At 38.3% G+C, this 14,073-nt stretch overlaps 1 protein-coding gene across 4 annotated transcripts in view; it reads right to left on the minus strand.

Annotated features, from left to right (window-relative positions):
- Nucleotides 1-1,195: 1,195 nt before the first annotated feature.
- Nucleotides 1,196-14,073, minus strand: part of cpne7 (copine VII) — a 35,979-nt gene continuing 23,101 nt past the window's right edge. For all 4 annotated transcript variants that reach the window (XM_005929548.3, XM_042220543.1, XM_042220542.1 and 1 more), the window contains 5 exons: nucleotides 10,774-10,828; nucleotides 7,768-7,819; nucleotides 7,280-7,413; nucleotides 6,187-6,423; nucleotides 1,196-5,137 (listed from right to left, as the gene is read on the minus strand). In XM_005929548.3, the coding sequence (XP_005929610.1) occupies nucleotides 4,985-5,137; nucleotides 6,187-6,423; nucleotides 7,280-7,413; nucleotides 7,768-7,819; nucleotides 10,774-10,828 (631 nt within the window). In that variant the 3' untranslated portion in view covers nucleotides 1,196-4,984. The remainder of the gene's footprint in view (nucleotides 5,138-6,186; nucleotides 6,424-7,279; nucleotides 7,414-7,767; nucleotides 7,820-10,773; nucleotides 10,829-14,073) is intronic.

Genomic DNA, 14,073 nt, shown 5'->3' on the forward strand with positions numbered 1-14,073 from the left:
AGGGCTGCAGAAGAGAGCCCGACAGCGAGAGAAGGAAAAGCCGTCTATACTGGACTCAGAGCCCACCTGAGGCTCAAAGCCATCCTGGACATTTAGTGGCCTTGATAAAAACAGTTTTCATCACATTCAAACCCCTCCTTCGTTCATAAAACATGTACAGATGACCTCCTGCCAGAGTCCTCGCCACATCCTGCATCTTTGTCCCTGAATCTGACAAAAATGAAGGTCTACGTCTCCCCACAAGTAGGTGTCACCATGGAAACAACCGTTATTCAGTGCTCTCAACAATAGCCGTTAAATGAAAGGAGCTGTCTGATGGAATTAAAGAGTAGGCTTAGTCCCTCTTTCCATGCAAGGTACTCACAGCATCGGCAAACCACACAAAGCAAATGTGTAGCTGATAGCCTAACCTACTTTTTACCAAGCACATCAGTATCGCTTTTTCTTTTCATCCTGCTTGTGTGGCAGCGTGAGGCGAGGAAATGTTTTGTGAGATGATCACTGGAATATATGAGTAGGATCAGAAGAAGCTAGATGACAAAAGAAACAGATTAATGCTGATTCGAGATTTGAATCATTCAGTAATTAATCGTTTATTTAATTACAATAAACCCCAGAGACATTTTCACTTAAATGATGAGATTTATTTACCTAACTGCAAGACAAAGAGCATAAACTACAGGAACAGAGGTTTGTGCAAATGCAGGCTTGCATATTAGCATATCATAAAATCCAAAGGAATGACTGTACAGCACAGCGTAACAATAAAAGTATGCATGCAATAAATCCCTTTTTTCCTTTTAAAGAAATCAAATATTTACTAATGATGCATGGGATCCTTGTTGGCCACGGGGCCGGCAGTTACACCAGGTTCATATTACAGTTATGGACTGTAAACCCTACTCTGCTGAGCAGGGGAAAGATAGAGAGAAAGAGAGAGAGTGCATGGGAAATTTCCGATACAACGAGGAGGTGTAAAACCTATGACTTGTTAATTTTGTCTGACAATAGTGCAAGAATAGATAAGGGAGAATAAGTAGCTCAGTGAATTCCTCACAGCTTTTTTTTTCCAATCTGCAGAGCAAGATGGGCACATGCACTGCGGTCTTACTGCTTTAGTTAACTCTTGATTGCACCATTATGGTGCAGTAGATAAATTCTCATTAGAATAAGAATGCCGTTTATTTTATTAAAAAAAAAAAATCGAATTAAGTTTGTTGAGCCTTGATGATGCCTGGGTTCAGGGCAGTTCTTGCAAACAAGCGCACAATTATTATTTCAGCATTCCATATTTGAATCATTGCAGTTAAAAGGAAATGGAAACAGAATAGGATCTTTAATTGATTTGAGTAAAGATTTCGAAGATTTGTTTGCGGAAAATCTGGTGAAGCATAGAAGACCCATCCATCACTGCTGTACAACCATCAAACACCCCTTGTAATTTAGATAAGCCATGAAGCATTGTTGATGCTAAAAGCAAACTAAAGTTGCTTATAAGGGATAACATTTAGCCTGAATTCTGTGGTTAATTACTGATCATTTTTAAAATCCCATCTCATGCAAATGTTAAAGGTATAAGGGAATGAACCATTTGAGCCAGAGCAGCTCATAACCTGAGGCAGAGTCGCGTAGAGTGAGATACTGTAAGTTACAGGGGACAAAAAGCGTATTGCCACGTTAAGGCACAAATCACAGAATGAACATGGATGTCTTCTAGTTATTAATAAGGGAGCTGGTTTGCCCTCAAGGAACAGAAATACTAGTTGATATCTGCACTTCCTGCCATATTTCATTAGAATAAGTGGCAGCTAAAGAATTGTGATAAAGTACAAAGCTTGCTTCATTGACAAAATCTCTTAAAAAATGCTTTTTGTTACAGTAATTATCCAAGAATGGCAACATTTTCTGTGCTGTAAATCATTTACAGGAGAATAATAAGGACTGTATTAAGATGCATGAACAGCAAAACAATTATTCATCATGCAGGAAAGTCAAAACTTCTGAATAACCAGCCAAAATCTTCAGATGCTGATTATTCCAGCCGAGAATTTCCTCATTTTTACATTTATTCCTACGCCGCTGTAAACTGGTAACATGGCTCTACGCTTCAGCTGTGAGACGCAATTCCCTCCAGGATTATTTACATTCGAGTAACCGAGTACAGCTCTGAATCAAGGCCTGCTGAATCAATAGGTCTCATCCTGTGATCCACAGTGACAGAAGAATCCTCAATAGCTGATCATCAAAGTTCAAAAAGCAGCTGACAGCAGAGGTAGCTGTGTTTAGGTGCTTTCATGGGAAGTCAATAATCTGTGTCTGGGGAAGGGTGGTTAAACTCTAGAGGACAAATCAAAGTCTGACTAGTATTTGTAGTTTGGAGTGGATATGTGCATGATGGAGTAGCTGTAAAGACTTAATTTGCTTCCTGTACATTTATTGGCAGTGACAGAGTGGTTTCTTTCCAAGTGCATTTGTCACCATTCAGAATCATTCACAGTGCAAATGCACCATTGTAGATAAATATACGAAGTACAGGGTCAAATAAAGAAGAGCCAAACCGTGTTAGAGTATAATTTGCACATTATCCAGCTTGACAGTCGTGGAGCGCTCATGTTATTTATTTTTACTGAAACTCACTACTGTATGATCACGTTTTTAAGCAATGGTCATCAGATGATTAATGGGGAATTTAACACTTTCTGTGGGGCTTAAACTTGTAATTATTAACACTGTCATTAAAGCAAACCTTGCATATGCAACTGAATACCAAAGGAGAACACAATACTAAGAAAAATATAGGATTTCTTTAGTTCAGGGAGAGATTTCATTCAAAACGTAAAAATCTTTTGAATGAGTGTTGATCAGTAAAAATGTAATGCTGAGGTGAAATCTGCATTCTTGGAAATAGTTACTTGATTAGGCAAAAGTTTTTGTTGTCAAGGTTATTTGTACACTTGAAAATTAATTGAATGCCAAGAGGACGCCTTTTGAAGGACTATCTGGTGCTGTTGACTTTTTGCACACTCGTTGAAAAATAATTGCCAGTAGCTTAAACACACAGTCTCTCTTTTCTTCTTTAGATTGCAATATCCACACAGGTATTCACAGAACAATAATAATATATATATATTTTTAAAAAACAGCAACTTGTTTTTCTGCTGCAAAGCGTTTCAGTTTAGAGACTGTGCTTTAAGCACTGTAGCATTAGTAATAAGGGCAAAACATGACAGCTTTTTCTGACTGACACGGGTTACGGGCTACACTCTGAACAATATGAAGACAATCTGACAAAGCTCAGGCAGGATAAATAAAAATGAAGGTTACGTATTTTATATACTGAACATTGTGAAGCTCAATAGAACAGCAAAATCAAAGGTCTCCATCCAGTAAACGGGAAACCTTCAGGCAAGAGTTAGATGGAAGTGAAATAAAGAACAGTTTATCATGGATCGACATTTTTCTTTTTTATTATTATGAAACGCTGAAGAAAATGGAAATTTGGTGACCAGTCATACTATTGTTTTAGATTGATCTATCTGATGTAAATGTAATGGATATATTAAGTTGTGCATAACAGCGCTAATGGTTCACTTGTGCTTTCATTTCTTGTCTTTCTCACCCATTAAATCTATCATCAAACATCAAGTAGAATTATATTTCATATAAAAGGCAGCACAAAAAAGGAACGGAAATATATCTATAAAAAGAAGTCACTGCAGAAAGTACAACCTGCATGGTTTAGAGATGACAACAAACAAAGATGGACAATTCAGAGGGAAAGGATTCACCCGACAAAAAGCATGACTTTCACAGCTTACATCGTAGCCACTAGACAAGAGACCAAAAATAGGGCGCAGTCATCGATTAGCTCTTTGAGAGTATGTTACTCGAGCTTTGCTCACGGATACCCGCAGAAAAGGCAGCGCCTTACAACCTTTCGCTACTACACAACCACCCAAACACATCTTCCGTTCCTGTCTTGCTCTGTCTTTTCGGCTCCCTGTTACAACTGAAAAAGCACACCAAGAGCTGAAGCTGTAGCAAATATTGCAGATTGCTGAAGTTATTATGTCGCTTGCAGTTTCACAGAAGTTCAAGATGAACAAGTCTGGCATGAGAGCGCTCAACAAAGATATTTCCATTGCTGCTGTTTTTTCATCAGGTTTTCTTGGAAAATGGTTCAGAGCTGTTATTTAGACGCTTATTTTACACAGGATACATACATTTGGCAACCTGTACAGTCCAACTGTCAATCACACATGGCACTAATTGTTTTTGTTTGCCAAGAAGTAGTAGTGCCAGTTCTTGCATTTGCAATGAGGGCTGCTCTTGATTTGTTGATTATGGTTGCTGCCTTTTGGAAGAAAAAAAAAAGCTTTTAAGCCTTAGCAACCGTTTTCATTTATTCCAATGTCAGGTCATGGGTTGTTTGGCCAATTCTGCAGACAGATTTTGATTTGCAGGGCAAATTGTTTATTTGTTATTAACTATTTTAAACCATCCACACGTCCATACTTAAGTTAAAACAATCAAATTGCGATAAAATCATCTGGTATAGTACCTCTCCAAAACAATATCTGAACACACTGTATGTATAAGGGGGAAAAGCTGAACTTCATGGGCAACAAAGAATATTAAGCCTGCCGCGATCAGTAGATCGTCACTAAGGGATTTGTCTGCATGCATAAAAATCATGGGGGGAAAAAATCCTCCAGGACTCCTGATGCTGAAACAGCTGGATGGTCGATTTGCACAGTCAGAGACGAGTGCTCAATCCGCACTGAGCGCAGAAACATAACCCACAATCTCTGTAGTACCGTCCTTGTGTAAACACTTTGCTTGTTTTGAAAAATGAAATACACGAGCGACAACACATTTAGAAGGTTTTTTTCTCCAGTTTATGTCCAAAGTGAGACAAGCATCCTTCTCAGTTTGCCAGACTGATGCTGTGGTCAAAGCTTGGTCGCGGGAACAGGGTGTGCAGTTATTCTGTTGGACTGGTGGCAACTGGGCTGAGGATGGGAGTCGGTAAGTCCCTCATAGGACTCATAGGAGAGATGGCCTTGTGGCTGAAGTACTCTACTACTTGGCTGGGCACCTCTGCCAGAACACATTTGGCCAGGGCGGCAGGTGATGCCTGCAACAAAGTTAGAGAACAGCTGGAGTTGTTAAGACAATTGTTAAATATTGTTTTAATCTGTGATAAGGAACATAAAGGTTATAAGGTTTCTCATCTACATCTAGAGCCTCTGGTGGCAATAATGATGTTCTTTGTTTCAGACAAATTTTTAAAAGTACGTCAGAGTAAGACCTCTGTTAGATGGCACCTGTTGTGTGCATTACTCTGTACAAAGTCTGTTCTGTCTCACTCCCAGGAGTTACATAAACCAAAATAATAAGTCCTGCAGTGTTTGTTTTACTGTATTGCCACTGATTTATTCGTGTTTTTCTTACTATTAAGGGGCAATCTACAGTTGCACAGTAGCATAAAGTTATATATATACATTACAGCAACATAAATGTGGCAACATATCTTATAATTCATTTTCAACTTAAGTGACTTGCATGAACTGATAGTTTCAGACTGAAACACTAACCTAATATGCAGTAAGTAAATTAAAATGAATCTGATTCATCAGAAGTGGCCAGAACAGCTTTAGTTCTTCTTGCATTGACTGTCCGAATCTCTGTAATTCCAGCAAAGCAATGAACAACATTACTTTGAAATGTGTTCACTGATATGGCGTTTTGATGGTTGTGGCTGAATTGGCTGATGTGTACTATCAGATGAATGCAGAGTCAGGAAAAGATTTTATTTAGTTTATGCATTAACTCGTTATTCCGTGTATTCTGTGCATATTTTCAGAAAATAGGGAGACATGAACAAGAATCTATAACAGACGGTGCAATTATACATCGGAAAAATTACTAATTGGATGTAACAACATTAAGAAACCGTTCTTGTGTGTGCACATTTCTGGATTTCCTCCAGTCCATGATGGCCATCTGTAGCAGTTGAAAAACCAGCAAAAGCTGCCTGTTTATTCTTTTAAATGACAAGGGCTTAATAAAATTATAATAATTATTATTTTTGAGAGCATCCCATGCTAAGCAGTCACACAGAGCAGGATTGAAAGGAATCCTGAACAAGTCAACAAAAGCAGACAGATGGAGAGAAGGACTGACCGTTTTGAAGTCTCTGAAGGGCACAAACTGCACAATGTCTCTGAGGACCGGCTCGCCCTTCGGTGAGCGTAGGACTCCATCGTCTCCATCCAAAATTTGCATGTCTGTGAAGTCGGCATTGCCCACACCAACAATGATTATGGAGAGAGGCTGGTAGGAGGCTCGTACAATGGCTTCACGTGTGTCTGCCATGTCAGTCACTACACCATCCGTGAGGATGAGCAGGATGTGGTATCGCTGGAAGAAGATAAAACCTTTCACTGTGAATTAATCCATGCTAACGTTAACCCATTTCAACCGCAACATGTGGTTCTAAGCTCAGTGTGCGCTGTCATCTGAAGGAGGCCTTTCATGCTGTTCTGGATCATTTTACAGCCTCTGCTGAGTAGAAAAGATTATGTGTTTGTGTCAGTTAGTCAAAAATGTTACATAGAAAACAACAGAGTCCAAAACAAATAATCAAAAAAAAAAGGAGCATAAGATAAAGAACAACTAGATCACAAGCAGAGACACCACATGTGTGTCCGTGTGCGCAAAATTAATTTCAAGTGTGTAATTACTTGAGCAGCATGGACCCAGGATACTAACATGGAACAATGTACTGTAAACACTTCAGATTGGTCCAATGAGTCGAAGTTTGTTTGCTGTTACTGTTCAAAAGGCAGACTGACATTTAGGAATAAATTATAATGAAGGTCAGTGCAATCACAGTATGTGTAATAGTTCAGAACACAATGTCTGTGCAGGCGGTGGATCAAAATCCTGAGTCTTTACTCTCAGCATTAGGAAACATGAGCAGCAAGTAACTCTATTAGACACACTTTAACTGCTGTACAAAAAAGGAAATGATATCAAAATATGTTGAATGAAATATTGTCAATACAGCTCTGTATGATTTAAAAAGTACTGCTTGTTTTATAATGGGCTCCTACTTCTTTTGGACCAAAGGAAATTGCTACTATTAGCAATGCTGTCTTGAGGAATTTCACTGGGAGGCAAAAAGAAACCCCGGGAAAAACAAAAAGGCCGTATAAAATAAAGAACCAAATATTTCTGAGGAGAAAAAAAAGTAAGGGTAAAAATGTGCACTCACAGAAGCATCTTTAATGTTGCCGTCACCTGCCGCCACCTTGGCTAGCCTGTTAATGATCGGAGCAACGTTGGTAGGGCCGTACAACTGGATCTTAGGAAGGCAGTTCTGGTATGCCTCAACCACTCCTTGGATCTCTGATCAAAGCAAGAGCGGATTGAAGAAAACATCATCACAGGCACCTACACCTGTCAGTTAACAAGTCCAGGCTGAAGTGTACAGTCAGATGACTCATTTGCTGAATACTAACAAACTTGGCCTGAATTATTTTTGTTGTTGTTTTTCACAATTTGAAGACGGACACTTTAGGTTTCAACCAATCAGTTATGAAATCCATGAATATTATCACATTAAAACACTAACTTTTAAGTAAGTACAAAATTACAGAGAAACAGAAATGGTTGCACCTAATTAGTTTGTGTTATTTTACCGGTGGTGTAGATGCTCTTTCTACTACTATCAGTGGAAGTAAACAAAGCCCTTCAACCTACCTTCACATTCATCATCCTCTGGGTTGAAATTAATGGCAAAGTCATGGGACACCTGTGAGTGGGGAACGAGAGGAGAAAGTGTGAAAGGCTTCCAATTTAGGATTTGGTGAAGAAATCGAACCTTTTTTTACTTCCATGTTTTGTTTTTTACTGCAATTCTGTTAAAAAATGTTAGGTGAATACAAACGTTTGATCTAAATAGAATCAAAAAGAGCAGTTGACCAAAACTGAAGACAAGTTTTCTGTGTGCTCATGTTATTCCAGTAAAAATTACAGTTTTTCAAATGGACCAACTGGCTGACTGGACTGGACTGGACTGGGAAACACACATTTGGCTTAGAAAATTACAAGATAACGAACTGATTGAAACTAAGCAGTTAAATACCCGGGACGACAATAACGATGATAAGAAACAGGTGAGTACATGGCTGAACTAAATCTAACTAATGACACAGGAAGTGAAACAAAACATAATGCACACAGTAAAACAGGAAACACATGGAAAAGTCATATAAGGTAAACACAAGACAGCAGGATAATAAGACACAGGGTAAATATAATAGTGACTCACATCGCGTGGTTGTCCAACAAGAGGATTAGGTTTTGTTTTTTGTTTTTTTAACTAATCAAGGGGAAATACTGCATTTCCTAAGATTAGTCAAAGGCAAACTAGATCAGATCAGGTGGTAAACAGACAACAACATCAAGAGTTGTGATTAAAATGTTCATCAAATATTGCCGAAATTTGACACGTATTGTTTTTTTAACGAGGCTTGCGTATGTCCCATAATGGTGCAGTCTATCTATGCTATTTGTATACATATCCCGAACCAATTATTCGTCACACTATACAGTAATGAGCATAAAGCATGTATTACGTGCTTAATATCTGTTTTTTTTAAACAGGCTTTGCACCCACTCTTCTTTTAAATGTTTTTTTCCCTGCAATCCAAATGTCAGATACATTTTGTTTATCTCAAAGCTGTTTAATTGGCAAAAATAAAATCCCCCTCTCAATCCATCCTCTCACAAGAAACTGTTTTTTTTTCCCACAGGCACCAACTGTCAGCCAGATCAGTGACAACTGACTCTTCTCCAGCTGGCTACTTTTTTTTAACGTCACTTTTGTAAATCACGTCTATAACGTGATTTACAGCCTGAAGTGAGTCACAGTGTAGAGTGTTTAACAACAGACTTTCTCACATGACGCAGCAGTACAACACCCAAGTGTAACATTAATGACATTATAATGTCTAATAATGCTATTAACAGCCGTCTCCCTTTTAAATGGTCCATTTGTGTGCTTCTGATTGTGCCTCTGGCTCACATATAGCTTTCAGAGACACTTAGATGGAACAGAGCATTTTTAGGCACTGGTAATATTATTAGTTTCATTTGAGCTATTCCAACTGTTGTATGACAGTCAGACATTAATATTACAATCTTAAAGAAACTGTAGTGTTCGTAACATTTTTTTTTGTTCCTTTGATCGTATAAAATACTGCGCTAGTTGTTGTGAATGTGCCTCTGTGGTCAGGAGATTATTTGCATGAATATGTGCCACACTCACTCCTGAGCAGTTTGCATTCAGCAGGTGGCTCTAATGGCAGTCACAATCAAGCTAAAAATCAAGGATACTTTCCGGCCACCTGGGAAGCACATAAGAGGTCACTTGGAAGAAAACAACTGGCCCAAGACCAGATGCAAATGAAGATCGTGGTTGTCTGAAAGGCAAACCAAGGAGACGTACGTGCAAAAACAATCCTAATTTCATTATTGACTAAACCTTTGGAAGTTTTTTTCTTCTGTATTTAAGATTTAGATAACACACATTTAATCACGAGTATCAACAGTTACAGCCAAGAAAGGCTTCATAGTAAAATGAAAAAGGTCAAAGATTTTGCAATGAAATGTGTAGAAATAATACAAACTTTGCCCCTCCTTCCAACAGCATCTGTTTATATATGGAGCGATTCTTTTACATAATATGACTCCATTAAGATTTTAAATTTTACAACTCAACTACTTGTTACTTGTTTTGTATTATTTGTGTTGTGTTAGAAAAATTTATTATTCATGTATTTATTTATTCTTTTTTTATTCATTAATTCCCACAGCTCATACTGTATGCGATAAATCTTTAGCATTAAATTAACATCTTTAATACTTATGCATAATGCATAATAAATGGTACCGCGGTCAGTAGAGCCCTCGCACTTCTGGCACCTAGTACAGTCCCTAACCTATGAGTCCACAGATGCACTTTATGATTTATCGAATAGCTTAATTTAGATTCACCTGCGCCACCAGCGACAATAGATCAACAGGACACGGTTTAAATAAAATTGGCTCCTGTGAGGAAATCACTGCTATGGCAAATTCAGAAATTAATAGTTTGCATTATTGAGCTGCAAAGCTGAGCATGATTGAAATGATAATTATGAGTGTTTCCTACTGAAGAATAGCACATTACAATCTTACATTAAACACAGGCCCTTCTGGTCTGATAGACTATGTGAGCATGGTGTTTCGTCCGTGTGTGTCCGTGTGTGTGTGTGTGTGTGCTCACTGTTCACATGACAGACATCTCCCAGGGGCTCTATTCAGAATCACCGAGGGCTTTCGGTTCCCGAGTCTAATTTGCTTAAACAAATGCTCTCACACTCATGAATTCTTATGTAAATTGAGCATCAACACTCTGGGGCTTCTGTGTCATTGTAATGTGATATTTTCTCGAGACAAGTGGATATTTTAAGACGAGGGGCTTATGAATAAAAATACCCTCGGTAATTAGTTTTAAATGTGAAATTTTGAATGACAAATTGTGTCCTGGAACAGGTCATGAAAATTGGCTCACGTAACGTCAAATCCCAGATTAGTGGAAAATACCTGGTTTCGGTAAGAGCACACTTCTATACAGCACACATCATTATCACTGGAAGAAGCACAGTGTTTAGAACAGAGGAGTAAAAAGGGAGAACAGAGATGCACACAAAAAATACTCACCTCATAATTCGGAGGGATTCTGGCGCCGAACCCCAAAGCTGAAAATCGCTTGTCACTGAAACGATAAGCAAATTAATCAGTTACAAATTAAAGCAACTGCATTTTAATCTGTGGTTGCCTTTTGATTGCAATCTGGAAAATATTGATGGCTTATCCATCTGTTTGTATTTCTGAGGGCATACCTCATGCTTGTTTGCATTTTAGAACGTGTTAAAAGCTTGAATTACAATTTGAAATCTGTCCCACAGTCAGTGCAGACAGCATTTGCACCTGTTCACAGAGCTTCTAACGATTTTTAGCCTCTTCATTTTTCACTGTACCATTTAGATGGGAAGATATTACTTCAAAAGTCTGTTAAGCTGGATTCGCTGCCTCCAGTCAGAGGCCAGGGTGCACAGTTTGTATGAATAACAAGATAGTACACTCCAGATAAAGTGTATTATATTTGCCCACTACAATTTTATTTGCGTGTCTGAATTCTAAGTATGGATATCCTTTATGAAATGAAAAAGCAACGTCCTGTTCAGCTTTAAAGTAAACTTGAACCTGACCCTGAACCCCACACCTTCTCAGCTGTAGACAGCAAGTGTTTGCAGCACACTAATGGGATTCAGTGCCTGTAACTCCACTGCACAGCAATGCTGGAAAGTTACTCACAGTTACACAGTACCTGTGTGGAATATCTTCCTCTAGCATTCACTCAGACATTCAAACATGAAATGCACAACAAATGCACACTACCTACAATACAAGACATGATTTTTATATCTTCATGACATATCTTACAGCTCAGCTTTGTTCTCGTTGTCCTGTTTCCATTTTTGCTCTTTTGATTTGATCTGTTTTGAAAGGCATGGGTTTAACCAGGCGGGATAGGAGCAAAAGACACATTTGGGTTGCATTATGGAAACTGAAGGATATTGTTTTGGTCACTCACTTTCTGTTACACCCCATTAGAGCATCCTGTTCATTAGCTTTATTGAAAAAAAAAAAACTACTGTATATGCAGTATACAAATACATACAGTAATGCCTGTAAAGTAATCTAATGTATTCCGGCAAACAAAACGTATTTACAGTAATATTTTGGGAATTTCTGGGCATTTAGAGTAAGCACTGGAGCTGTCACGACTTGTTTTCAGTCACATCAGGGACTCTTTGCCTACAGACAGCTTTGTCTAATGGCCGCTTCTGTTATCAGGACATTTATCGATTTCATGCCTTCATCACTGACAAGCCAACCCAGCTCCGTGCAATCGCAAACAACATCTTCAGCTCTTGGTTTGGGGTTGAACAAACATTTTGAGATCATGTCTTTTATTCATTTATTCAGGACATGGTGTGGGTGCCTCAGAGGGTGGCCAGCAAACTGCACAGTGTTAGGAAGTTGTGTTATTTGGTGCATGGACAAGTGTTGATTGGAGAGCTGTTTATCCACTTATAGTGGCTAATGTGGCTTTGAGGCAGCTTTTCAGAGCTATCAGAAGTGTTCGATTAACTGTGGTGTTTGTGGACTTACATAAACACTGGCACAGAGATGATTTTCACACTTTCAGAGGGAGCAATAACTCTTAACTGCCTGATAACTATTGAAAGAACTAACTTTGGCTTGACAAGTTTTAGTTGTACTGCAATTAGTAATAGCTGTACCAGGATTGTTATTTTACTACCACAGAAATGACTGGTTATAAGGGCCTGAGCAGTAACAGTGGGAAGGCCCCATTGTATTTGCGCCATTTGTTATTATTTATGAAGTAATGAAGCCTAAAAATACTCAAAATTAGCACATGTGTAAAGTCTGGTGAAAAGTTACATATTTTATGGTTTCAAAATAGTTTTGCTCTATAGCGCCACCTAACACATCTTTAATGAAGTACTACCAAGACATAGTTCGAGCTACTTGAATGAAGTTTGTTACACACGAGTGGGGTCCACTCATGGAAACCCAACAGGAAGTCCACCAGGCCTTATACTTTTTTGAACTTTTGACTTTGTCCAAACAACTTCCTCTTTGACCAGTTTAAACTTCAGATGCTGCTTATATTAAAGTGTGGCGCTTTTGATTGTTGTTGAAGGGCATGTTGGTGAATTCCAATAATTTGCCATGAAATTTTGATTGTACTATTCCTCTCAGGCTGATTGCATTCACCTTAAAACCAATGTGGTGATGCATGCCATGGTGCCATGCCTATTCTGCATGAAAGAGGAAATTGTTGTTGAAGTGCTGGGCAAGCTTGAAAAGTCAAGAAATTTGCCCCACTTCTCAAGCCTAATGACAGCTTTCTTGTTTTTTGGGGGGGCTCTGATCACTGAATATGGTAAAACGGCTCCACAGCACCACCTACAACATTTCAAAAAATCATCCCCTGCACTGCATTTCATCTATCTGTCTGAAATTTGGCAGCCTCGTGCAGTGTCCTGAGATCTCTTGGAACCATAACCAAAATCCAACAGGAACTCAGCCATTTTGGATTTAAAGTGTATTTTCAGTGCAATTTATTTATTTATTTATTTTGCCATTTTCAGGCCTTTTACATAAAAAAAACTCCTGCTAAAGATATTTTCAGACATGATCTTTGGTGAGTCCAATCTAAAGACCTTAGTAACATTAAATTGCAAAGCTTTTGAATTTTCGTAAAAGGTCATGTCTGTTGTGACCAGAGATGGGCAGTAGCGCGTTACTTGTAACACGTTACTGTAATCTGATTACTTTTTAAAGTAACGAGTAAAGTACGTGCGTGTGCTACGATGTAATGGGAAATTCACCGAGAAACTCGCAGATTCTTCCACTGACCGCTGCGGCACACCTGCACCAGGGCAAACCTCCGCCTACCCCACTCCTGCTTTACAGGTGAAAATAGAGCAAAAGGACCGCTAGTCTTTGACTTTATTTATTTTCTGCTGTGTTTTACTTGCATCTATTTGAAAGATTGAGTGTAAACACAAAAAATATTTTATTTTATGTGCTGGAATGTGCAGAAAATAGGTTTAAATGTTAAACAAATTTCTTCCAGTCAGAGAATGTTGCATATAATTAAATTTTTACTTGATGCATAAAGTTAAAAGATTAAAACTGATAAAACAAGTTTTTTAAAAAAAAAAGAGACTTTTCCATTTGATTACATTTTGTATGATGATTATGCAGAAAAAGTAGAATTGGGCTGAAAGATCTATCGCTTTATTACCTATTCAGGTTGTAAATCGTGTTTTTAAAAAGTAACTAAGTAACTAAGTAATTAATTACTTTTGAAAATAAGTAATCAGTAAAGTAATGGGATTACTTTTTGGGGGGACAAAATCA

The sequence above is a fragment of the Haplochromis burtoni genome, unplaced genomic scaffold, assembly GCF_018398535.1.
Source record: "Haplochromis burtoni strain Fernald_Lab_line unplaced genomic scaffold, NCSU_Asbu1 Contig_50, whole genome shotgun sequence".
Taxonomy (NCBI): Eukaryota; Metazoa; Chordata; class Actinopteri; order Cichliformes; family Cichlidae; genus Haplochromis; species Haplochromis burtoni.